Here is a 26,282-nt window from a genome sequence, read left to right as displayed (position 1 = left end):
AAGGAGCAAAAGGGCTTTGTATTTGAATATATATTCTCTGAGATGAACAGTGAATGTTACAATCTTCTTATCTTGCCTACTATAATAATGCATATGATATACAAAAAACAAATATGCATATGCCGAGGAATGGGCCCTAAATAATGGAATATGGACAATGCTGCTATATGCATTGACGTTGTTTGACCACAAAACTCAAAAATTACATTTCTTTCACTGCCGGCTCATGGCTGGCCTCGCCCAAAGCAAGTCAAAAAGTGCAACTCTGTAGCACCTCCCAGCATAAATCATAAGTTGATTAAGACCCCTTCTCGGAGAAATGGCAAAAGTACATTTTACCTCTGGCTCTCACTCATCATCAATGTCCTGAACCCAGGCCAGATCTGCCAGAACACCATTCTTAAGGTTAACCTTTTGAGTACTGACATTCAGTTTATATTATTTTTGTCTAAACCAGGAACTAATAGTACACCAAAAACTATTACATTCTGGCAGCAGCTTTTGCTATAGAGGGAAAAGAAAAAAAAAACACATTTTATCTTGGATTTCACATAGACCGTTCCATTATTAGGGATTTTCAAAAAAGATGCAGCTTATTTCCCCCATCATATTCAAATTTAACTACATAACATGTAAATTTTACAGATATGATTTCCACATTCGGAAGTCCATATTACTGCAGAGCTGCGAAATGTAATAGGAAAGTAAATGAGAAAACAGTAATGTGTTAAATTATAGAGTGGCAACACATATGCCCACCTACCTCCCACTCCCACCCCAAACAAGAAGAAAGCAACAAGCTTAAACTCGTAAATGCCCATAAAGAAAAAGCACTGCAATATGATAAACCCGAAGTAGAATATGCTCCGTACTACAGATGTAACAACAGAACCTATAAGAGAAAAAGAAATATAGCAAGAGGAGTAAACCTTGAAGCACCGATTCCACGGCTGCATTTGGGATGAGCAATCCAACAATTCGTTGATTGTCCAAGGTGGTTTCTATTCGCACAACTCTGATCCTTTTATGGCTTTGGCGAGCCTGTAAAAGATATCAATGTTTCTATCAATTACGGAGAGAAATGCTAAAAGATCCACATGTTAAAGAAAAGATGGCAGGCATATAAGAACAACCAAACATATGTCTTTAGCTTTATGCTTTTGGTTACGGGCAAAAATTCCATTGCTTCATCAGTTAGATTTCCACATGAGGAACTATACACTAAGTTTGTTTTCATTTTCAAGTTATCTCCGTAACGAGTCAAAACATACCCAATGTTTGTCATCATTCGAAAACACCGTGTTTTAAACTATTTTATCATAAATACATACATATACATAAATATATATAAAAAGGCATGATTTGACTATGATTTGACAATGAATAATAATTTTTGTCTCCCAAAACACAACATTAAACATACAATACTTATTTTAAATTATCTTCAAAAACAAATCCAAACATACATACTATCTCTAACACACTTATTATCTTTGTTTTTCTCTTTCTATCTCAACCAAAACACAACAAAACACTCAGAAAACGAATCCAAACATTATGATAGCTTCCCTGGAAATAGTTCATTATTCAAAAAATCAACTAAAGCAAAAGTTGCATTACCTGCTTGGAAAGCGCTTTTTCAATAGTTCCCCAAACCGGAAGAATGAGGCCGCCTAAAACATTCACTTCCTGTAGCCTTTTACCTGTAGTGCAGAAGTTGCCCAGCTTACAGTTGGGACCATGCATGCACTGCAAGGTGAAATCTCGAGTAAGCTATGCGGCTAATTAATTGCCACAACAGAATAACAAAGTCCACAAAGCCATATCTAAATCTCTAAAATGAAGCCAGATCCATTCAGATTGGATGTACATTTCCATTCATGAAACACATAGGATTTTTTTCCCAGAAGTAGTATTTGCATTAATAAGATTAATAAGAAAATGTTCTCATAAAGAGAAACTGTCAACGAAAATAAACCATTTAAGTACAATAAAGTGTTAGCCATGAAAAGAAACTATGCCTCCTGTAGTCGAGAAAATGTAGGTTTAGACATGTTTTCTTTAGAAGTTTCTTTGGAGAAATTGGTCGTGGGATGGTAGAGGAGAATATTGATGTATTTGGGAGGTATTTTCGGCTTCAGGAGATTGATTTATATTATTATATGCCAGTCAAGTCACATCAATGATTAAACAATTCGGGTATATATGTATATATGAATAATGATCAGATGATATATATGTGTTATAAGTTGTAGACTTGTAGTATATAACATCTTTTTAATCGACATACATTTACATATATATATATGGGGATGTGTGTGTGTGTGTGTGCGTGTGCGTGTGCGTGTGTGGAACTAATGCATAATAGATAGATGTGTGCATCTGTGAGCAAGGTCTGTATGTCAGCGGTTCTGGGAAATTTCCCTAAAACGCTCTGGCAAACACAGTTTGTGGTAACTACAGTTATGTTGGTTCACTTTCCTGGTTTTAGAGAGGGATCTATTTTCAAGACATTTCTACATGTATCCACGTTTTTAAACATTTTCCTATTGTCGCAAATATTATAAAATGATTCATAATCATTACTAGGTAAATACATAAATATATACATCCCCTTAAATATATTTTTCTTTCATATTTTTATACATATATAAATTATTACATCAATTAAAATATATGTATTACATTTTCCAATCACTAAGGTACTTGATGTGACACCACTTACCAGTTAAAAACATTTCCTGGATAATTCAAACAATAATTCCAAACCAATAATTTACAAAACCTTTTCCAAGAAAACTCTTCCCCAAAGAAAAAGCCCAAAATATAGAACCAAGCATCCTGGAAGCAACCTCTGAAATGTATCGGATTCTTTTACTATATTCTTCAGTAATCAATCATAAATTATACCACACCTGTTTATACTTTATAACACAACTTAGGTAAAATACAAACAGGCATATTTGGTCAAATGACTTACCTTTTTTCAGTAATGCAAATAACTTAACTAATGAAATATCTACCTGTTTGGACGAAACTTCATATTCATCTTCCCAGCCACTACGAGCCTTCTCTAAAGCAGACAGCTTTCTGTATTTATCCTTTAGTTCCGCTAGAGGCATCTCCCTGGAATTGAAAGCAACATCAGAAACCCTTGCAGAGAAAGTAAAAGAGAAAGCAATAATGTCAAATCCTGATGATAATTTTGTAGGGACCTGATAGACTCCCCGAGGTTTGGACGGTATATTTTGTACATTCCGGAAGCAGAACTGAAAGATCCACAAAGCCAAAGAGCAATATCAGGACATGAAATAGCGTAATCTGTACTTAATGCATAATAACACCCATACACAGATTCATCTTACATATTAGGCATAATACAAAACTGAAACAAAGTTAAAACAGTAAAAAAAAACCTTCGGGACTGAAAAAATAGCTGAAATAAATGATAACTATAAAAAGGCGTTTGCAGAAGTTAGCTCAAATTGCTTATCAATGTAAAGATACATTCTCAAGCGCTTTTGTGCTACTAGAAATTAACGGTCTAATATCTAGCGACAAGCGACATATAAAGCTAACAATTGGCACAATGCAACTGAGAATACATCCATTGGAAGTAGATGCTTTTCTTCTGGAAATATATCCTTCGACCACCTAAAATTGGACTGGGAAACATAAGCATCACCCATGTGCCGTACTACGAATAACAATTTTACTTAAAATGAATAATCAATGTAAATTGTCAAAGGGCTAGAATCCATCAGGTTTTTAGCAAGGACAACATGCGTAGCCAGGGTAATAGACTTCTGAACTGAGTACGAGGTGGATTACTTGTACTTAAAACCATGAACAGAGAGTAAACACATGCCAGACTTTTATAATGCTTGTACTCATAAGGTAATTAAACATGTGATATTAATCCATACTTTTCAAATGCTAATATAAAATGCCTCTTTCCCATCCATTCTCTTCTTGATTCATAGAATCCATTATTACTTGAACCAGACTCATCCTTTTGCTTCTCCTCAAGCAATGTGGAAGCAGACTACACAAAAAGAAATATGTTACATAAGAGTAACTATGATCAATCGATACCAAGAAGCAGATATCTAAAGAGATGAAATACCTCCCATGTCATTCCTCGATCCAACGTAAAAGTAAACAACACAGTGGACGCCCCAGACATACTGTCAACATGAACAGTCTGCCAAATGTGAATGTAATTAATTCTCTATGAATTAGGATACTATATCCACAAAACCACATAGTATTTAACCTTTGGTGTTCCCTGCAGCTCAATCCTATTAGCTTTCATGTCAACAATACCAGAGTCCAAATGCCCTTCAACACGTGCATTCTGAATAAGAAGATCGAGGATGCCAACAAATAACTCAAACAGCCTGCAACAGCATCAGAATATAGTGTTAATTTATAAACTTTTGGAATTAAGGAAAAAGCTAAAACTTGACTAGTACATTCAGAAACCTATTCTGAATCTCAGGTGGGAGTCCTAAGAGGCGGTTGAGGAAACGCCCAACATCATGCATGTCCGAATCAACTATACGACCAGAAATCTTTCCAGATTCCTTCCCATTACCTAAAAAGATAATTAATGAAATGTCATTAAACCTAACTAAAAGCTTTAGTTCAGTGCTGACACAGCATTCCGTTTAAAGTGCAACAAGAAGCTGAATTTGTGCAGTGAGTGTGAGCATCACACTGGCAAAGATGACACCAAGATCAAAGTTACACATTGAATAGCTACCTTCTACACGCTGCATCTATACAAAAGATGAAGAAATAATAGAAGGGGACACAACACAAATTGAGACAAGGAAGAAGAAGAGTTTAACAATAAGTATGACAAGATAGTCAAGCTGTTACCAAGAACTGAATCTCTAATTATTCCCACAGACACAAGGGCAGCTTTTCCCTTCAGAATGAAGTCTTGTACTGTGTCAGGTTTTTCAAGTGAACACCCTGGTGGAATAATTGGCAAAGGCTCCTACAATTGAATAGAATTATCACATAAGCACTCTAATAAAGCGTATGAGCTTGAAAGTTTTATTATGATTAAGAACATCTTGCAGATGAGCACCTGTTCCATGAGTCCCCTGTACAACATCATCAAGGCCCTCTTCCCATAGGCACTATCATAATTATAAGCACTGAGAGATGGTCCAGCCCTGCAATACAAAATGCTCTAAGCATAATACAGCTGAGTAAGGCAATAAAATTACTGAGAAAGAGCTTATCAATAATGCTCTTACAAGATTGGAAGTTACCTTCGGTCTCCCTGGGTTAACGCTCCCAGAGATTCAAGTCTCTTGGCAACAATGGATGCAAACCGGCGTTCACCACCAAGATTTGTGAAAAGCAGCCTGTGAGGAATCATAGAGTTATTCACTTGGTTATCAGAGAGTCAGCATCTTAGCTAGAGAAGCTACTTCCACAATCATATATGTGTGTTCCTGTGCATGCATAAGTACATACCTGTTATAGAGTTATTCACTTGGTTACCAGAGAATCAGCATCTTAGCTAGAGAAGCTACTTTGGCAATCATATACGTGTGTGCCTGTGCATGCATACATACATATATATATATGTACACATGTATTTATGCGTAATAAATACACTCTATATTGCACTTTACCTGTTATAGATACTCAAAAACAGAATATGATATACTTCACATTACCAATTCCTGGATGACATAGTTAATATCCAATAGATAGCCAAATATTTTTACCTTTATGCTTGGTTACCTCCAACATAGTGCACATCCAGCATCCCACTAACCTTTTTCTGGGCAAACAACTTTCGTCCTGAAATTCCTTTGTTCTAGTCATGATGGAACTTATGAAAATTCTTCCAAACTTTAGCCCAAAAGTTTACATCATAACTTCTCTATTTTCCCCATAACTACTTCTCATGTGGCAATAGTTATATAGTCTTAATGTCAAAACTCATAATGAATCTATTGCATGTTCCAACGTATTCGAGCATTTCCAACATCACCGGCACCCTAATCTTATCTAAAGAGGCACTTTCATAACTTGCAGCCATAAGAGAATAATTTTTTAAGATTATGAAACGTTGTGTTCTTTGGTAAAAAGCTTCATCCGTACGATTCTTAGTCTAAGCCGAAACACAGGTTGCACTAATTGTGAGGATTTGCTTCTTCAAGAGCAAATTTAAGGAACCCACTTTCCACAGCACACTATTTTACTGTACAAATATAGAAAAAAGAATAAATGCAACAATTGTGATGCATTTGTATGCACATTTGATCCTCAAAGGACAATGATTGCACATATAGCAGTATCAATTGTCAGAAAGGTTTGGATCAAGTCAACCAGAAACTCATAATCACCTATACTCAGGTGCCGACGCTTGATTTGAACGGTGAGTTCTCCCAAACTGTTGAATTGCTCGGTCTGCACTCCAAGGTAGTTCTAGAGTTAAATGAACTCTTCTTTTCTGTTCAGAGAACAAAAGGATCCAACTCAAATGCACAGAAATCATGACTATACTGAATTAAGCATGGTCCAGAGTCAACTGGCAAAATAAAAGAATAATATTTACCTGATTGACTGCTCTTCTATCTGCTTGCAAAGAAACACCAGCAGATCCAGCCTCAGAAATGATAGCTACCAGCTTTTTGCCATCCATGAACAGCTGCTTTTCATGCATATTCACCATTTCCATGGTGATATCCTTCCTAAAGCATACAAAACATGAATTAGTAACAAAAGAGGCAACTACAACTAAGGACCTAGACGCATGTCCAAACTCACGTGTTTCGTGCCTGATAAGTGACACCTTTTCCTCCAGAAGCCCTCACAAGCATGCCTCGTCTCCCTGTTATCTCTGCTACTTTATCAGGGCCTCCAAGCTGCACCATAATCAGAATCAATAGAAGAATATGCATGGAATATAATAATAATTGCTTCTTGTGCAGTATTAATCATTATAATACCTGATCAATAATATCATCCAATGGATTGTTAGGAAGATCCAATGAACGTATTATTTCTAGGATTTTCAATTTACGATCCAGGGCTGCTTCATATCTAATCAGGTCCAAAGTCCACTAGTTAGGTAAAATAGAATGCTAACCAAAATCATATAAGCTGAATAAAATACAATTCAAATACTAAAAAGATGGCATTGGAAGAATGCAAAAGATAACAAGTTTTACCGCAAATGTTACCTCTTCAGCAGTTCTTCATAATAGGCTTGTCTAGCTCGGAGATATTCCTCCGTCTTCTCCTTGCAGGAGTGACAAGACCAATCCCCAGATATTACTTCTACAACTGGTGGAATCAGACATGAAGGATGAACAAGCTGGCTGCAGCAGGAACACTGAAGCAACTTCTTCCTTTCCTAAATTTATGGACAGGAGTTAAAAATAAAATTCGTTGAGAAAGACAAATAATGAGGATAAAGAACCATATAAACCTTCCATGTCATACCCAATAAAAAGAGAAAATGCAAGAAAAAATACCTCCTCAGAATTGCAAATGTTGCAGATCTGAAACTCATCATCAGATTCAGTTTCAGGTTCAGTGTCAGCTGCATTGTCAGGAAGCCAATTAACCATGAAAAGAAAGCCATTAAAGTAAAAACCCAAGTGCACAGGCGAAAAGATATTGAAAAGTGAAACTTAAAAATGGGATGTTTTCCATTAACAGGGATAATTTGATGAGTAGATTAGTCAGTTTTGTCGATGATGAGAGGGCCCAATATATGGAAGCTGTACACTCCCAGGTACAGGAAGTTAAAGATTTAATACATGTAACTACTGAAAAGCAAACAGATCTTTCCTTTACAATCCGTTCATTCAAAAACCTCATAATTCAGAGGAAACAATAGGGATTTATCATGAACCTGCACTGCATTTAAATAAAAGGACTCATGGTATGATTCCTTAATATATAATTGAAATAAAATTGTGTATGTCATAAGAAGGAGCTATTGGTAAAGAGGAAAGAATTTGAGGATGGATGAGCACACAACACATTGATTAAATGGGGATTGCGGGATGCAGTCGTATTTGAAAGGGCTATGTCAAAATTGTCTACAGCATGAAAGAAAGCAAAATTGATTGCCAGCCTCTATTACTGAATGCAATCACAAGAACTATCTTTACTTACTTTCAGATTGCCACTCGCTTTCTTCTTCACTTTCAGCATCCCACTTAGCAACTTTCCTCACTCTCCCCGCAAATGAAACATCGGGTGCAGCTGAGTGCCTCTTTCTCTGTAGCTCTTTCACACTGTCCTCTAAGCATAAAAGTCAAAGTAAATATTTCAGGCTGCACAAAAGAAGGTACAAACATTTTTACTTCATAAAATAAATAGATACCAGGAGGTGGTTCAGGCTTATCTGGAAGGGGATAATTTTCCTCAACAAATTTCAGCAATAATTCACGAGGCCCAGAGACAAAATCATCAAGTTCTATACCCTATCTCAACGAAATGAAAAGTAAAGAAGTTATTAAGAATATACTATATGAACTTTCATGGGCTATAGGTATGAGAAAACCTCAAGTAGAAATAAAAGAAAATATACATGACTCAAGATGATATTTTAATAATCATTACACAGAAATATGACATACGAACATATAAAAGCAATTTAAGCAATATTTTGAACAAGCGATGCGCACAGTCAGATATCAAACAAAATGAAAAGTCAAAAACTAATTCAGAATAGATAATATGATCTTAAAATTCATGAGCTATATGTATGAGAAAACACAGGCAGAAACAAAAGAAACTACTATACGTGACTCAAGATAAGATTTTAATAATCAATGCACAGAAATATGCCATAAGAAAATATAATACCAGTTTAAGCAATACTTTGGACAAATGATATACACAGACAGAAACTCCAAGAGAAAAGTAGCAAACAGGCTCACGTATTTCGTCACGGCTTCCTCAGTTCGTGCCTCTCCAGTGCTCTGTAGGCCTATGACCACACACTTATCTTCCACCAATGCTTGTTTAGAAAGTCTAACCACCGCAGGAACTTTAGCTGACATGCACATGTGTCTAAAGAAGCGCTAGATAGTGCACATAAATAACAAAAACATAATGAAGTGTCAGATAGGGAAAGAATGCTAAAAAGTCCCAAGCTACAATGTTTAACGACGGACCTGATGATTTGCCCAGTACAGTCTCCAGAGTTGACTTGGATTAGGCTTCTCATTGGCGAGAAACATGCTAGCTGATAGTAATTCCACTCTTAACTCTGCCCAAAATTCTGCTGCCTTCCCATACATATCCTGAGAACAAAAAAAAGACTCGTAAGACAGACATAGCCAAATAAGAACTATCAGACTTCAAAATAAACAAATGATTCCGTTTAGGATTACCTAGTAGTATAGACAAATTCATAAACAACCAATGTTTATATAAGAGTAATCTACTTTACCCTCTTGTACTCTGATTGAATCCCACTTTACCCATTATACTCTGAATTGCATTACTTTACCACCTCATACTCTAGAAAATGCTTTAGGACATCCCTGCCTTAAGGAAACAGTTTTTAGGGTCTGCCAATTTAATTGAACGAATTTCATAAAATTAGATCCTCATGATGAAACCATGAATTGTTTTTAGGGAAATTTCTGTATCTCAACATTACTACAATAAATTCTCAATTTAGGAAAAAGACCCTCTAAATAGCGAAATTAATTTTCATACCTAAAACTATCTAGATGGATTTTACAATCAGCAATCGATTCCCAAGAATCTAGAAAATAAGTACTCATGAAGCAAATATATCTCAAAAAGATACACATTGACATTCTTACAATAAACTTTTAAGAATCAATTAAGAGCATCCTAAACAACATCAATCCCTAAAAGTAGCAAACAAGTCATCTCATAACCTTGCCTTTGAGAAAAAATATGCCAACCATTCGGTTCTTTGATTTTGAAAAGTTTTACTTTAAGCATATCAATGCATACAAGTGTTGAATATATATTTTGAATAAATTTTCTATTATAATTTATCCTTCTACATCTTTTGGGAATAGGCTGCCAGACTTCAAAGTTTTTATCGAGGTAATTTCGGTTTACCAAAATTATTTTATTGTTAAATGTTATATTTTAAATTGAAATGTTTACTGTAATAACTTCCAGATGTTAAAAGTCTGACCAAAAAGTATCATAAATTTCCCATGAGTATTTCATTTTATAAAACTGATCAAACTAAATTGTCATACTTTAAAACCTGCTATAAGAGGTAAAGATGCAATAATCAAACTATTAAGGGAGTAAAGTGATACAACCAAAGGTACAGGAAGGCACACTGTGTTGGATCATACTACAGAGAAGTACATAAAATCGGCCCTTTATTAATAAAAGAAATGCATCCCCTAAAACATGTGAAGTTTAAAAAAGGGCCAAATTGAATTCGAATGGAAAATACAAGAGCCTGAAAGATCACCTTCGTAGTTCAACCCACTATTCAACTAGCTAATATTTATATCAATGGTAGCAACTTTGACGCATAGAAATCACAGGAGCATATAACATGAACTTCATAGCACTCCCAAAGTTCAACTAGTTATAAATTATATCAAAAGTAGCAATGTTGGTAAAAAGATGCTATTAGCTTGTTTGGTTGTGTTTTCAATGGGATTTTTTTCACTTTTCACTGTTTGGGTAGGTGGAAATTTGTTTGTTTTCAAGACATTTTTAGTGAGAATGCATTCCTATTTTAATTCTCAATTTCAAATTTATATAGGTCACATAGGCTTGTCATAGTTGTCTTTTCTTGTCAGCATGTATCTTGCTTTTCTGTCACATCAAAAATACATATACGTGTATTCAACATTATCGCACCTATATACCTATATTTGGAAACAACTAATCCAAATATATTCTCAGTTTTCGCACAAAAACCAATAAAGCATTTCTACACATTTTCAATTGTTGGAAACTGAAAATGAAAATGAAAACACAACCAAACGGGCACTATGTATCCCAGAGCATTTAATGGTGAAATCCTCATTTTCCTGGCAGCGAAACCAAAAAATGCACCATACCATCATGTTGTCCTCTAGTGGAACTTCAACATCTTCAAACTCGGCACCCTTGTAGCTCAGTGTGCGACAAACATACATCCCCCTAAAAGTCAAGAGTATTATTTCAACTTATATTATAATAATTCAACACATTTTCTTCACATAAATGGTCTAATTAAGAACCTTGCTTTCATATCCATAGCAACAAGTTCCAGAGCTCCAACACCCCCTTTCTCCAGTGCACCTGCAAAGATCCAGACTTAGGATTGTTGCTAACCACTTATAGCATTATGCCAAAACAGAAGAAGCAGGCTAGACCATAAACAAGATAGGCCGTGTTTAAAAAGTAGGCGTTACAGCTGTAAGGGTCATTATAGTACTGAACACCAAAATGTATGCCCCATCAGATGCCCCGAGGGGCCAAATAGCATTTTGAGTGGCATAAGAAAGAAATGCATGAGTAGACCCAGACCCACACAGAATAACATAGAAAAAAGAATTGGAGAAATCCACAAGCAGGTTTCCCAATGAACAAAGCATGCTGTAGATTGTTGTTGTCAAATGTCATTTATGCCATGGGTCCCTTCTGGTGTTAATTGTTTTCATCGTTAAACAACTGCTTCACCTCTAATATAATATTCACCCCACATACTTACAACGTGCATCTCTGCTCCGATAGAATTGGCATGAAAAAGGATAGAGAGTTGCATGTCTAGAAAGAGCATTTCAAATTCCACGAGAACACAATGTAAAATATACAAAAAGCAGATTGCCAGATGCACCTAAGAATTCACGGAAGTCAGGAAAAGATGTTCCGGCTCCCCAAAGACCAAGGCGAACCATATAACCCATATTGCGTGGTTCAGAAGCACCAGTTGCCGAACAGTAAATGACGCGAGCCTGAGGAAGCCTGGCCTACATTATAGGAATTCAAAAGCAAGAAAAAGCATCATTTAAGTCATGTAAAGCATATGCCTATACAAGTATTACAGCCAAACTATAGGCACTGCGAACGGGAAATTGGCAAAAAGTATTCCATATTAGCGTTCAAACTTAACAGGTATATCTAGCAGCAAAGGCTGACACTGAGCACAAATGTGAATCCTAGAAGCTAAGCATTAGTAAACTACAAACAGTCAGCACCATAGAAAACAAACAAAGAAAGAGGAGCAAAAGAAAATGTCTAGTAGCAAAGAAGCGAGAAAATTCAGGATGCTGCATAGGCATGAAGGATTTTGTTACTACTTTCTTCCAGCAAAAGCTTCCAAGCAACAATTTAAAGACTTGAGTCATGCAAACAACTCACTCATTTCAAGGAAAAGATGTTCATTGACTAATCAAATTTATATGATGCAAATCACGCAATTAGTGGAAATCATCACTCTGACCTCAATTTCTTAAACTTCTGAAGTAAGAGTAATGCAACAAGATCACTGAGCAGAGAAAAACCAGCTGATGTAAAAATTTCCACTTCTGTTCAAATTGAGAGATGTAGAAAACATATTTACATGGTAAAACTTCGTGGTCATATAACATCCCAAGCTAATACAGCAAATTTTCTAGACATCATTGGGGGGTCTGGACAATCTTGTCTTTTTCATTCATAAAGAAGAAGCTTCTAATCAACTTGGCCCAATTCCACGACCACCTCACCTTCACACAGATCTTACAATTTTCTTGATATTTGACATCCTAATGGATCTCGTTATCCACGCTTCAAAAGGAAACAAGGATCGAATAGTGCATTTCCCTATCATTCCTTTTCGCACTACATTCCATTTGTGTTCCCACAGAAGCAAAATGCAACAGTCAAAATTGCCAGTAGAGGGCGCAGTTTTAAGATCTTTTCCAGTTCCAACTGAAGTTAAGATCACCAAGACTCAGTGACACAATCAATTAAATGTCATCAACCAGATTTGACATTAGAACTCCACAGCCAGCTGTTGACATATAGACTCCCTCGCAAAGACTATGGTATAGCATCTTGTCTCTTTCCACTCATCAAGATGGTATACTAGCAGAAATTATAAAGACTAAAATTCCATATACAGCTGTGAAATGCTAAAAGCAAATCTTCACCAACTTAATACATCAATGTTTTGGTCATTCTCTGCTATACAATTTCCACTTTCTGCTAAGGAAATTCCAAAAAAGAGGACCTCTGATGTAGTAGAGAAATCAATAGAAGCAACGAAAAGCAAAAAATGGTAGATATACCACAGGTTGTTGCCAATATCTCCATCCCAGAAAGTACTATATCCCACAGGTTGTGCAACTGAAAGCCACAGATAGTATAGACTAAAGGGTTTTGGGGAGAGGAGAAGAGGGAAGGATCCAAGTGGAGGAGCTGCTATTATTCAAATACAAGAAGATTAACAACATCAAGTAAACCACCGGCATAACTAGAGAATGTAAGTTAAAAACATTGTACAGGAAAAGCACAAGAGGACCACCTGAATGTCAAGAACGGCTTCTCCTGTCTTTGTTGGCTGCCCTCCAGCTTCAGGGACCAGATTTTTTGCTTTGTGACACTAAAATAAGCAATTAAATTTAAAAAAAAAAACAATTAAACAAAATATCTCAAGTCTTCCTTACATGAATAGTAGGCCAACCATCTGACATCATGTTAAGGGCAGGCAATAAAAGTCAAAAATATGTCTATTGCACAAAATCACCTACCTCGTCAAATACAATGAGTCCATCAAATTGTCCACACCATTGCACCAGCTGATGCAAACGGGAACGACCTTTCTCAGAAGATGCAATGAGGCTGCTATATGTTAAGAAAACAACTCCCTCCTTGACACCAACAGACTTCGAATCGAGTTTAGAGTAAGGAAGCTTGTTAAGAGCATGCACTACAAAGGAAAATAATGAAAAAATACAACTGAACTGTCAATCAACAGAGAATCAAAGAACTTGGGGTTAATAGGTAAAGGGTTTAACTAATGTATCAGACTACAATTAACAATAATAGATACATCAAGTATGCAAGCCATAAATGCAAGAAAATGAAACAAACATCATACACAACACAATATGTTGACAGAGGTCAATTAATTACACTACAATGAAGCGCTTATTTTGTTCTCCAAAATGAGAATGATGTAAGTTTTTCCATCAAATAGGTGAAAAATACTAGGAAAAGAGTGTACTCTTCTATTGCATTTTCACTTACTCTACATGTGGTATATTTCTTTCGTATCCCAAACTCAGAGTCCATTCTCATTTAACTGCTAACTTGTTTACTCTATATACCACCGTCAAATGAGAAACAACTCGACTATTCAAGGATCCTACTGCTCTCCCAAGCCCTCTCTGCTATCATCATGTGCAAACTGCTTGAAGCATATACAAGCATAGTATGGAGAAATCACCCACCCCCGCAGGCATAAAATCTGATCTGGTTTTATACACTTGAAATTCAAAATCATGTGCTGATCATTTAAATGACCTTCTCTCTCCTCCAAATACAACAAAAAAAAAAGGTTGCAATAAGGAAAACAAAAATAAATACTCGTTTTCCAATGAAGACTGGGAAAACTTATTTGCATTAGCAGACCCTACCTTCAATGCATGTAGCACCAACATCATCCAAGTCTCTTCTAGCATCAAATTTCAAGTCTGAACCAACAGAAATCCACCTGTATAAGACAATTAGAGATATAGTAACAAAACTAAAAATCAATTCAGTCCCTTGAATGCCTCAGATCAAATATACTGGGTGAATAAGAGAGCTCTGGCAACTGCAAACACATGAGAACTGCACATCTCATAAAACACTTACAATGCTTTTCTGCGCCCATGCTGCCAATTCTCCCATATTAACCCAGCAATTGTCCTTCCTTTACCCACACCAGCACCATCTCCAAGAAAAAATCCAGCTCTGGCACCATTTGGGAGGTGCTGAAGATGCCTCTGTCATGCAAAACAATTTCATAATGAATGATGCTGGAAATCCACAAAAATATTGCACGTAGAAACTTAAAGCAACCTGACTAGCATAGACCAATGTTTCAATCTGCAAGCACGACAGTGCCTTTGAACTTTCTAAGTCATCCTTAATCTTGAGAGTATAAGTAGGTTCTGGAGGCTGTACAGCTGACAAGGAAGATGTCTCCACAATGGGATCTGGATGGGGTGGACCAATGGACAATTTAGAAGGCCGCTACACAAAACAAGGAAAAACTTCTATGAGAAAATTAGTCCGTTTATTTGCTAAAGTCCAGAAAATTCAGAAGAATAGCACAAGAAAATGTACATAATCCATAAACGTTTCTCCAACCAAGCCACCTTCATCTTCTTCCCGCTCCACTTCAATGGCCACCTGATATGAGTAAGGAAAAACATTGATAATTGACTGTAATTCTTAAAAATATACTCTTATTGAGAAACATATACTGTAGCAGACGCCTGTGAAGAAGCATTGCACGAAATTATTTTAAATTATAACGTTCCGTCATTCACACAACAGAACCAGTTTTGAGAAATTTTGGGGATACTAAATGGTACAATCACATTCCATTTAAAACCCATCAGAGAGAGTATCATAAATCCATAATTCAGAAATTGGACTGTCAGACAGGTAAAAACATGTGAATTAATAAAGATAATTAACAGCCTAATTTAGTACCATTGATTGTCTTACAAGATTCTGTGGACCTGATTATGTCAGTTTTCCATATGAATAAGTGAAGCTTCTTACTAGAACGTAAAAGGATCAAAATTGATTTTTCCTTTAAATGGTAATGATTGGTACTGGACACTGGACAGAAACTAATAACTCTATGAACTCTAACTCTCCTTGCTTGCTTGTTTGAGAAACTGTCTTTTGAGTTTCGTGTTTGGAAACAACTAACTGAACTTCCGCAGGCAATCCAAAGGAAATGAAGGTAAGATATAGTAAGAGGCAAGTTCTAATCTGTGTACATAACCCCAATGTCCATGATAATCTAACAAAAGGAATGAGTAGAAGACAAGGTTTGACACTAATAGTGTAAGACTGTGCATACCATGCTCAAAAGACAGTGTTCAAACTTAAAATGAAAAGAGCCAGCATATTGCAAAACTTATTACTTCCATAACATATTATTTATGAAAGAAAAATTTATCAGAGAGAATTCAGAATAAGCTCAACTCGGGACCTGGGAAATTATTTAAATTAAATAAATTACACATTAATATGTCAGATCACCACCCACTGATTGAGAAAGAATTATTTTTGTCTTTTTGTCCAGAAAATAACCTACCCATCAGAATCACATCCGAAATGCCAAAAACAGTCCAGACACAGGTAAACAGTTCACTCACACTTAACATTCATGCATTGGGAGCATTAAATAGGTCAAACATCAATCAATGTTACGAAACTACATCCCATACCTGGCCTTGAATTTCCTTGCTTGAGGGTCAAAATTTTGTATTTCTATCATAAAAAACCTTGCTGCTCCAAAAGGATAAAACTGGCGGTAGACCACCAGCATTTCAACTCTATGTGTATACCAACACTTAATATATAGCAAGAAACAAGCAAAAGGCGGGGGGAAGAAAAGAGAGACATGACAGAATGAAACCTCATTGACTTCTTCAGGAGGCATGGGAAGACGGACTGAAGGTAAAACTTGCCCAATCTTGGAGAGATCAACAGCGAGACTAATGAGGCACTGGGGGCAATTAAAGCGCGACAATCCATGGGGTACATTGAGTATAGCCTTGCAGTTGGCACAGGGTAGCTGGATCTTAGTCGGATCAATGCCATGGGCCGGAGCACTCCTCTGCTGTTGGGCCTGGGCCTGGGTAGACCGCATCAGTTCAGGTGGTAGCATCTGGGGCAACTGGCATGTAGGGCAAACGAACTCGGTCAAGCCAGGCAGCACGGTGAGTACCATCTTGCAACCAGCGCAACGCACCTGGCACCCCCCGGTGGCGACGGCGCCAACTTGAGCCGGTGGCGGTAGCGGCAGCGGTGGCGGGGGGGCAATCGGTGGAGGCGGCAAAGACGGCTGCCCCATCCGGGGACAGAGCTACGGCGAAATTCCGATTTGGTGATGGAATGACAGAGTGAGTGAAGAGTGAGAGTGGTGAATTGCGAGGAAAAATTGATTTGATTTTGAAATTGTAATTTAGGGGAAAGAAGGAGAAGAGGGTTTGGTTTGGAGTGGTTAACTTTTGGGGAATTGGACGCCCAGCTCACTTGATTTGTGTGCGTGTGGGCGGAGTCACACCCAGCCCCCCCGCACCCAGCCCCCCGCCGTAGGCGCTCCGCACGTGAGTCGTCCAATTTCGTCACTCTCTCCTCCTCCTTTTTCCTTGGGTTTTAACATCATCTCTCTCTTTTCTTCTTTTGAGCAAACACTTGAGTCATTCTTCTCCGGCTGTCCAAACAACAAAAACTCATTATTATTATTATACGTATTTACATCTTAGTAGTCTTGTAAACAGAAACATTATGTTTGGATTAATGTTTTGGATGTTTTTGTTTTGGTGTTTTGGAGATAGAGAGAGAAAAATAAAGATAAGTAAGTATGTGTTTTGAGATAGATGGTATGTTTGGATTTGTGTTTGGATATAATATAAAATAATATAAAATAAGTGGTGTAGGTTTGATGTTGGAATTTGAGAGACAGGAGTTACTGTTCATTGTCAAATCATGCCTTTTAATATATATATTTAGTAATATATATGTGTATGTATATATAGTATTTTGTTTGTTAGTGAAATATAATATATATATTTATGATAAGAGAAGAAAAAAAAGTAATAAAAAAATTAAATTACAATTGCCCACTAGGTGTGCAAAACACAAAAACAAACAAAGTTTTGTGTTTTGGCCCATCTCTAAAATGGGACAAAACACAAAACTAAACATTGTGAAAATTTCTCTTTTTTTTTTCATTTTAGTTGATATAACAGATTTATTCTTTAGTGAAGACAATTGTGTTTCTTTTTTACTCACTTGATTCACGTATGATCAATTACTCATTTTTTACTCAATCACTTATATTCTATTTGTATTTTTTATTAACTTAATTCAATAGACCAAACACAGATAACATATACATAAACGTAAAACACGAAAAATTACAAGAAAATTCCATCATTGCATTACTATCCATGAACCAATATGAATAATTTCTGGACATAAACATATTAAACTGTATGCCAAAAATCTCTGGAGTGGAACATTTGCCAATTGAATTGCAACAAGTGTTAATAGTTTCCATTTAATTAGCATCGCGTGGTAATAGTTGTTATCCCATGAACTTCTAGTTTAAATTTCAATAGTCATGTATATCATAGTAGTATTCATTTATTTATAAGAATTAAAAGATAAATTTTTATATGTAAGTCATACGATAAACACATACGTTATATTATATTCTAAAATTTTTAATACCATGTGGTCGTGGATTCGGTTCCCCCATACGGCACCAATAATGTGGTTGTGATTTTGATTAATGGATGAAACGTTACTCTCGACACAACAATACACCAGTGATTAAATATAGTGAGAGAAAATATGGTATGAATCGTCAAATTAATGAATAGTAACTTGATTTCAAAAATAATGTACGGGGTATTCAATTGATTTATAAGGATAAAAAAGTAATTTTAACATGCAAGTCACACAACAAACACACACCCCACCAAATTATAAAACTTGCAACGCAATTATAAATACCACATGCATGATCTATACCAGAGATGTTCGCGTCTAGTGTAGCAAACACAACCATCAAGTATGGTAGAATGGACGAACTTTTTTAGAATTGGAGTTGAATGGAATGATTTGTTATAAAATATAATAATAATGAAAAAATTAATACTGACTAATCAATTTAAATTTTTTATAAATAAATAACAGATCAAAATTATGTAGTACACAAAAACAGCTATCCGTAATAAATATATAATATAGATAAATAAAAAAGTATTAAAAATTAAGTTTATGAAAAAGATAAAGATTTATAAATGTAATAATCATATAACATTTAAAATGCATTTAAAAATAATGTCAACGTATTTTGTAATTTCCAAACATATAAAATATATTTGTCAAAGATAATGTGAATATATTTTCTTTCTCTGTTGGCCAAAGTCCAAACCCGCCAAGCAAACGGGTGTATTAATTCCGCTAAAATTGATTCTTACACCAATCCAGAAGGCAAGAATCACATTCCTCTTAATTGTATTCCTCACGCTATGCTATTCTGCACTATCACAACCACCACCACCAGCAGTTGAGATCACACGGCAACGTATAAATTCGGCGGGAAGAGTTGCATCCGAGAATCTTGGGGCAGTTTCCTCGTTGTTGCGGTCTGCTTAAAGCGAGGAATTGTTGCTTGATTGGTTGTTCTGTTGAGTTGAAGTTGTTGTGTGTGTATATATACGACTGCAGTTTCTCAATGGGGAAGTGGAGATGAGATGGGAAATCGGTTGTTTCGGTCTAGCAAGGGCAGCAGTAGTGATAGCAGCGTGGTTGCAGGGAGAGGTGCGAGTTCGAGAATTCCTGGTCCGACGAGATCAATTTCATATTCGGTTATCAATAAACCGCTGGATGGACTGCCGCAGAGAAATTGGAATCATCCTTCTTCTACGGCTAATTACAGTGACACCAAGAACACTACAGGGAGTGCAGGAGGCATGACTTCCGCTAGCAGCGGTGTCGATAAGAAGAAAAAGTACGGATTCATCCCCGATAATTTCACGTCTGTCGACCAGGTTCTTTCATTTTCCTCTTTTCTTCTCCCCCCACCCCCGTTCATTGTTTTCCTCTCGTAACTAGGATTTTTCTTGTTTCTTGAACTGTGTATTTTGCGTATTTGGACTCAGATGATTTAAGATTAAATTTTGAGATCTTATGGTTTATCGTGTGGAGAAAGGGTTTGGTAAATGAATGCAATTCTACCGAGCAGCATTGCCACAACAGGGTAGAAGTGTTGTCACAATGAGGTTGTGACCGTGATGGATGCATTGCACCACCAGCTGTTGAAATCTTGAAGATTATCTGCAAGTTATTCTGAGGCTTGCCTTGGTTCAATGAGTGGAAGAACGGGGTGGGGAAAGGGTATACTTCTCTTTAAGTCGTCGAACATGATAGATTTAAAATACTTTTGCTTGTCTGCCACAAGAATAATAAACAATTTAAATAAATATGAATCAAACAAAGACAAGGATAGAATATTTTTTAGATGTCAATGCGTCCTTCTTTTTTATAGGTAAATTATGTCTTTAGGAAATACAATAAATAAAAATAAATTGGGCACTTCTTTGACTTGTTAGCCTTATATTCCGCTTTTATGCCCAATTTTGTGGAAACAAAATTGGTTTCCAAAGACTTTTCACATACACTCAATTATACTTCTCCATTTATTCTCCTAACTAAACATTGAACCTTTTCTTATACATCAATTTTTACTTTCACCTTTTGTCGAACTGAACAAGCTCTTAGTACTTAAAAGATGGTATACTAATAGTTAAACATGGTGTATTATTTGGGTTAGAGCTCCAAGTCAAGGTTGTCAATTGTGTGGAATTCTAATGCGTTTCTGACTTAATTAAAGTTGACTTCAGACCCCACCTACTCTTTTGGTCTCAGGAAAAAATTGGATACTCCAGTTAGTGGCAGTGATCACATCAAGCATTATTAGTGGTTCCAAGTTGAACTTGGAAATGCTAAAGCAGCAGCCATCACAGTCAATCCAATTGTAAAACAAAATGAATTTACTTAGATAGTCTCTAGTTTATTGGTTCCACTCTCTCATGGAGAATGGACCACATAAAACAATAATTGTCATTTTTAGTGATTACTGAAGTCATTAAGATTATTTGTACACGCAACAAGCAATTGCTTGTTTTCCTTCTTTCTGTAGGCAAAAGCAGGAAATTAATTAAAAACAAAGACAAACCTTTCCTGACACCATTGCAGTTTCATGACATAGGCTCCCATTGTTGAGAATTTTATCATTTTTCCTTTACATTGAGCTGTGTCTAATAAAACCCATATGTTTGAGATGTTAATTCATGGATGATTGAGAAATCTCGTATATTCATTTCTGTTAGCTTCTATTTCTCATATAAACTGCTAAACTTGGATCAACATGTTATTGTACTATGGTCGGTTTGTCAAATTCTGTCATTCACACAGAAATCCATTGGATTAAGTGCTAAGGTCATGTTTTCACTTGGTGGGAGTAAGAAACAGTTCTAAAAGAAGTACCAAAAAAATGGTGAAGTAAGAACTAATTCTACAAGAAATACTAACTTTCAAATAGAGAATCGCGGTTACCAATATGTTATGTTAATTATAGTTAATAACAACATTCGTTTCAATTTTGAACCTTTATGATATGCACGCCACCACCTAAAGAAGCTTAGATCTAATACTTTGACAGCAGTTTTAGATTCACTGTGGTCTGTTCACTTGGAAAAAGGTTCTGTTTTCTAGATGATATTTGGTTGCTTGTATGTTTCACTTGTTTTTGTAGCCAAACCTTTTCCTTTAAACATTGATTGTGTTTTGCAGGTCACTGCGGCCTTAAGAGAATCTGGTCTAGAGTCATCAAATCTAATTCTTGGAATTGATTTTACTAAAAGTAATGAATGGACAGGTTGGTGGCAAGTATATTGTTAATTGTTTGATAAGAGGCTACAAAATTTCTTGTGGAGAAATGGAAACATCGATTTATGAACTATATACTTGAGATAATGATAATTATTTTTTAATTTATAGTATTACGATTATCTTGCTGATAAACAGCTTAAGCAATTTAGCTTTCTTCTATTTCTTAAAAATAATTACACTATATTGACAAGTGAAAAAAATAATTTAACCATTTATTTCTCTACTTATGTTGATGTTATATTCTTTTCATCTTTATTACTAACTACTAAACTTTTTCCATATGCCAAAAAATGACCAAAAGAAAAAAAGAAGAGAAATTTTTTTAAATTGTTTGATTGTTGATGTCAATCATGCACCTGATTTTTATGCATGCCTGTGCTGCTATCATCCTGTGCTAGTTTGTATGGTTATAGATCATTCAATTTGAAAGTTTTAACAGGAAGGAGAGGATTTTTTATTGTGTGCCATGCAAATTGTTTTTCGGTTCAACATAATATATATATATATATACATATATATATATATTATAGGTATATAGATATATATGTCAATATTGTCTTTCCATTTTATGATTGGTTTGATTGTTATATGCTGAAAGCTAATGTATTAACTTACATCTGAAGGCAAAGTTTCATTCAGCAACCGTAGCCTGCACGCAGTTGGTAATACACCTAATCCATATGAAAAGGCTATATCCATCATCGGGAAGACTTTGGCCCCATTTGATGAAGATAATTTGATTCCTTGTTTTGGGTTTGGTGATGGTTAGTTCTTTTACTTATTACATCATCATTGTTAGTGTTGATTTATTTATAAGCTGGCTTGTCTGTGAGCTATCAATTCAAGGTTGGTAGGTTAGTCTCAGTCCTCCTTTATGGATAAGAAGTCAACTCTGTTTCCCTTTTATTTGTAGCTACTACACATGATCAGGAAGTGTTTAGCTTTCACAGCGACCACTCCCCTTGCAATGGCTTTGAAGAGGTTTTGGCCTGCTACAGACGAATAGTTCCAAATTTACGATTATCCGGTTAGCTCCTTATTTAACATTTTCTCAGGGCCATGGTTTATTTCTTGGTACATGTAACCTGAAGTTGTTATTCACAGGAAACGTACAGAACATGTTCTTGTTTTTGTTTTGTATCTCTGATTCTCTCTCTCTGTATGTCCACGTTTGGTTTTAAGGGCCAACATCTTATGGTCCGGTAGTGGATGCTGCAGTAGATATAGTGGAGAGAAGTGGAGGACAATACTATGTTTTGGTGATCATAGCTGATGGCCAGGTCAGCTCCTCCTCCCATACCCCCACCTCCACAAATAATCACATGTCTCTTTACATCAACTCACTTTATCTATGACTACCTTGTCTTGTGAAGGTTACAAGAAGTGTCAATACGAGTGATGCAGAACTCAGCCCGCAAGAAGAGAAAACAATAAACTCTATAGTCAATGCTAGGTGCAAAAGAATCACTTGTCTGATTGATTTTGTTTAAGATTGAAGCTTAGATCAAGCTGTTTGATAATCAATTTAGAATTATCTGAGTTGCAAATGTTCATATCCATGTAGCTTTCGGATTCAGGGTCGAGATGGTTCACGGACTCCTAGCAGCCTATTTTGTCTGACAATTAAGTTTAGTTGCGTTTTATCACCTAATTCTTCTGTGTTTATTTCCAACTCTTATTGGTTCTTCTCTGTTTGTCTTGATTATATGAATTTTGAAAAAAATTCTAGTGAGCCTGAAGTTGAAAGTGCTCACTCTTCATGGTAATTCTTCTTGTGCATTTCAGAATTTGGTCTCAAACAGATTAACAAAGATCACATGCTTAAATGAGATCTTTAATGTGATCTTTTTGTCTCCTTGACAAATTATTATCCTAAATTCTCTCTTTTGAGGGTCAACGTGGGCAACCTTTATTCAGCATCTAGTTTCATGTGCTTTGTGGAAACATGATAACTGAAACTATTGAAGTAACAATATATTGTTTTTCCATTCTTCTTATCAGTTTGTATCCTCTCTCAATTATTCTTGTTGGAGTTGGTGATGGACCCTGGGAAGATATGAAAAAATTTGATGACAAGATCCCTGCTCGTGACTTAGACAATTTTCAGGTATTGCTGTTGCAATATATTACTTAGACTAAAATAACAAAATACTCAAGGATTAAGTGTTAATTTTTCCTGTATTTGCAGTTTGTTAATTTTACTGATATCATGTCCAAGCACACATCATCTTCTGCAAAAGAGGCTGCTTTTGCTCTTGCTGCATTGATGGAGATACCCATCCAGTATAGAGCGGCTAAAGAATTTGGTCTGCTAGGGTACGTGCTTTGTGTATTATTTATGAAATTTTTTTCATGACCTTCTGATATAACTTGAGTGTTGTTTTGTTAAAGACATACAAATGGCGTTCTTTCAGTTCCTAAAATAGCTTGCTGAAAACTACTCAAAGAGTTCAATTACTTTTTTCTAAGAAGTTGTCGATGGAATCAAACTTGATCACCATAAGCTTCTAAAGATAATAACAGAGCCGCATATGCTAGCAATGAACCCTGCCCAGAAGTATTGGCTTTGATGCTGATCAATTTCTCTTTCTCTTGCCCTCTCCCCACTTGTATATCCAAAGACGAGTGACTGGTAAAGCAAAGAAAATAGTTCCTAGGCCACCTCCAGTACCATATGCTCGCCAAGCAGGATTTCCATCCCGAGAACCCAGCAGCGTCTCAGCAGCTATGCAAGACGAGCGACATCAGGTGACCACCATTTTACAGCTTATTCATGTGTATGGAGTCATAACTAAAGTGAAGTCACAAATTTCCGTTGTAAATCGTCAATCCAGTAAAACTTAAGCTGATACTATTCTTGCTATAAGCTTTCTACATTGTAGCTGATGTCTAAAATATATGCAATGTTTGATCGAATCAAAGGTCACCTGTTCCATGTTCCTAAATGATGGTGCTGAAATTGCCAGTCCTCTTATAAGATGCCTGAAAATGCACACTGGTTAACATCAGTTGTTGAGATGGAACGAAATGGTTATAATGTATTTTCTTAATTGATTTGGTTGAAGGTCTGTCCAGTTTGCTTAATCAATGGGAAAGACATGGCCTTTGGCTGTGGACACATGGTGAGATCCAATTGCCCACTGTTTTGTTTCACCTTAACCAGATTACATACTAAATATCTTGAGAAATGACTGGGATTGCAGACTTGCAGAGAATGCAGCCCAAGATTGTCCGAGTGTCCTATTTGTCGGCAACGTATCACAAGTCGGCTCAGGCTATATACTTGATGTTTACTTTAAAGGTTTCTTGGGGATATACTTTCATATAGGCCCACAGCTGCTCCTTCGAATTGTTCTGATTTCAATCTAACCTTGCAGGTGACCACTTCCTATAAAAGTGCGGCGCATGTACAGTAAAGAATGTGTTGACTTTCCTCTCGGTTTCCTGTTTCCTTTTCCTTTTTTAGTGATGAATGTGATGATTTGTGTATTTAGATGTTGTCTAAGGTACTAACAACTAAGTTGTCTTCGCGCACCTTATACATGGGGACTTGTACTAAATGTAAATATCGTATGCTTGCTTTAAGATTTTGTCCCATAACCTTATATATGGGTACTTGTACTATATGTAAATATTGTACGCTTGCTTTAAATTTTATCCTGTAGTCACGCACTAGATGGATCCTTAAAGTAGTTATCTTGCAAGAATATTTTTATTTTCTGGTAGTCCTGCCTCAATTCCTTGTTGAGTTCATCCCTCTCTTGCTAAGCGGTGCAATTTTGTGCACTGATTGGTTTTCAAAATACCATTTGAGACATGCATGTTGGATGCCTGCGCTCAATGATGTCCTGGTTAATTTGCTCACGTCTGTACACGGTTTGGTTTTCAAAACACCATTTGAGACACGTTGTGATGCTGGATTCCTGCGCTCATTGCTGTCCTGGTTAATTGAATGCCCATATGTCTAAACTAGGAATGTCAAAAAGTGCATTAGATACCAGCTTGCTCTTGCTCATTGCTGTCCTGGTTAATTGAATGCCCATATGTCTAAACTAGGACTGTCAAAAAGTGCATTAGATACCAGCTTGCTCTTGGAAGTTGCTTTCTGGTCATTACAGCTAAAACAAAATACAAGCAGAAGGTTCCAAACAACTTGGAAGCGGACAGGAACAATGAGTGCATCGACTAAAAGCCAAATTTGAGATCAAAATATTTTCTTTTTAGCAAGCAGGACAACAGTGACAAATTCTATCTTCCCTTTCCGGTTTGTGCAATTAAATAATTTCAAATGGATTTCAACTCCACCATGCATCCGACAATCCTCATTTGAACAAATACACATGATGTTGCAGGGCTAATGTCAGCAGAAGCAGAGGCCAGCACAATTCAAAATCCCCGGAGTAGGCACAACCAGTAGAAAACGTTTATCCCAAACTAAAACAAACGACTCTACTGAGACCAAAAAGCAGCCACCACACAGTCTACTTCTGTTCCTTTTTAGCTTCACTGTCACTTGGCTTAGCGACTGGTTGAATCCTTACATATGGGTTTCTAGTCAGTGTCTCTCCCCTTAAAGCAGCAACATATCTGTCATTTGTATCCTCTTTCCTCTG

General features: G+C 36.3%; 3 protein-coding genes across 4 annotated transcripts in view; 1 reads left to right on the top strand and 2 right to left on the bottom strand.

The window, feature by feature from the left end:
* Positions 16 to 17,217, bottom strand: LOC105175184 (protein FORGETTER 1). Of its 2 annotated transcripts, XM_011097532.2 has the most exons (32): positions 16,616 to 17,217; positions 15,304 to 15,369; positions 15,037 to 15,210; positions 14,830 to 14,960; positions 14,610 to 14,686; positions 13,722 to 13,900; positions 13,496 to 13,573; positions 11,825 to 11,957; positions 11,226 to 11,286; positions 11,064 to 11,145; positions 9,165 to 9,293; positions 8,928 to 9,071; positions 8,369 to 8,468; positions 8,158 to 8,286; positions 7,509 to 7,576; positions 7,215 to 7,387; positions 6,981 to 7,074; positions 6,799 to 6,896; positions 6,587 to 6,722; positions 6,375 to 6,481; positions 5,286 to 5,381; positions 5,099 to 5,186; positions 4,885 to 5,005; positions 4,486 to 4,597; positions 4,277 to 4,400; positions 4,127 to 4,204; positions 3,927 to 4,045; positions 3,216 to 3,269; positions 3,024 to 3,126; positions 1,621 to 1,749; positions 930 to 1,041; positions 16 to 383 (listed from the first exon to the last, which is right to left on the bottom strand). In XM_011097532.2, the coding sequence occupies exons 1-32, from the start codon at positions 17,051 to 17,053 to the stop codon at positions 349 to 351; spliced, it is 3,768 nt and encodes a 1,255-aa protein (XP_011095834.1). In that variant the 5' UTR covers positions 17,054 to 17,217; the 3' UTR covers positions 16 to 348. The 2 variants fall into 2 exon arrangements, with proteins under 2 accessions (XP_011095834.1, XP_011095835.1); XM_011097533.2 differs by lacking the exons at positions 16 to 383; positions 930 to 1,041; positions 1,621 to 1,749; ... (2 more) ...; positions 3,927 to 4,045; positions 4,127 to 4,204 and having other exon boundaries at positions 4,476 to 4,597.
* Positions 19,132 to 25,324, top strand: LOC105175181 (E3 ubiquitin-protein ligase RGLG4). The gene is made up of 12 exons (XM_011097529.2): positions 19,132 to 19,766; positions 21,571 to 21,655; positions 22,293 to 22,433; positions 22,583 to 22,696; positions 22,852 to 22,949; positions 23,043 to 23,122; positions 23,671 to 23,776; positions 23,858 to 23,985; positions 24,291 to 24,417; positions 24,735 to 24,791; positions 24,873 to 24,970; positions 25,047 to 25,324. The coding sequence occupies exons 1-11, from the start codon at positions 19,470 to 19,472 to the stop codon at positions 24,954 to 24,956; spliced, it is 1,317 nt and encodes a 438-aa protein (XP_011095831.1). The 5' UTR covers positions 19,132 to 19,469; the 3' UTR covers positions 24,957 to 24,970; positions 25,047 to 25,324.
* LOC105175180 overlaps positions 25,701 to 26,282 on the bottom strand; it is a gene marked incomplete in the record, with an annotated part of 5,641 nt that continues 5,059 nt past the window's right edge. The window contains 1 exon segment of the mRNA XM_011097528.2: positions 25,701 to 26,282. Within this exon segment, the coding sequence (XP_011095830.1) occupies positions 26,151 to 26,282 (132 nt within the window).

Source organism: Sesamum indicum, linkage group LG12, assembly GCF_000512975.1.
Source record: "Sesamum indicum cultivar Zhongzhi No. 13 linkage group LG12, S_indicum_v1.0, whole genome shotgun sequence".
NCBI lineage: Eukaryota > Viridiplantae > Streptophyta > Magnoliopsida > Lamiales > Pedaliaceae > Sesamum > Sesamum indicum.
This window is presented reverse-complemented; position numbering and strand designations above follow the sequence as displayed.

Excerpts from the sequence above, each read along its gene's own strand:
- LOC105175184 (XM_011097532.2), bottom strand. The coding sequence starts at position 17,053 with ATGGGGCAGCCGTCTTTGCCGCCTCCACCGATTGCCCCCCCGCCACCG. Across the intron at positions 15,211-15,303 it reads GAGAAACGTTTATGGATTAT|CGGCCTTCTAAATTGTCCAT; the intron begins GTACATTTTCTT and ends TGTTTTGTGTAG. Across the intron at positions 7,388-7,508 it reads ACATTTGCAATTCTGAGGAG|GAAAGGAAGAAGTTGCTTCA; the intron begins GTATTTTTTCTT and ends CCATAAATTTAG.
- LOC105175181 (XM_011097529.2), top strand. The coding sequence starts at position 19,470 with ATGGGAAATCGGTTGTTTCGGTCTAGCAAGGGCAGCAGTAGTGATAGC. Across the intron at positions 19,767-21,570 it reads ATTTCACGTCTGTCGACCAG|GTCACTGCGGCCTTAAGAGA; the intron begins GTTCTTTCATTT and ends TGTGTTTTGCAG. Across the intron at positions 21,656-22,292 it reads TAAAAGTAATGAATGGACAG|GCAAAGTTTCATTCAGCAAC; the intron begins GTTGGTGGCAAG and ends TTACATCTGAAG.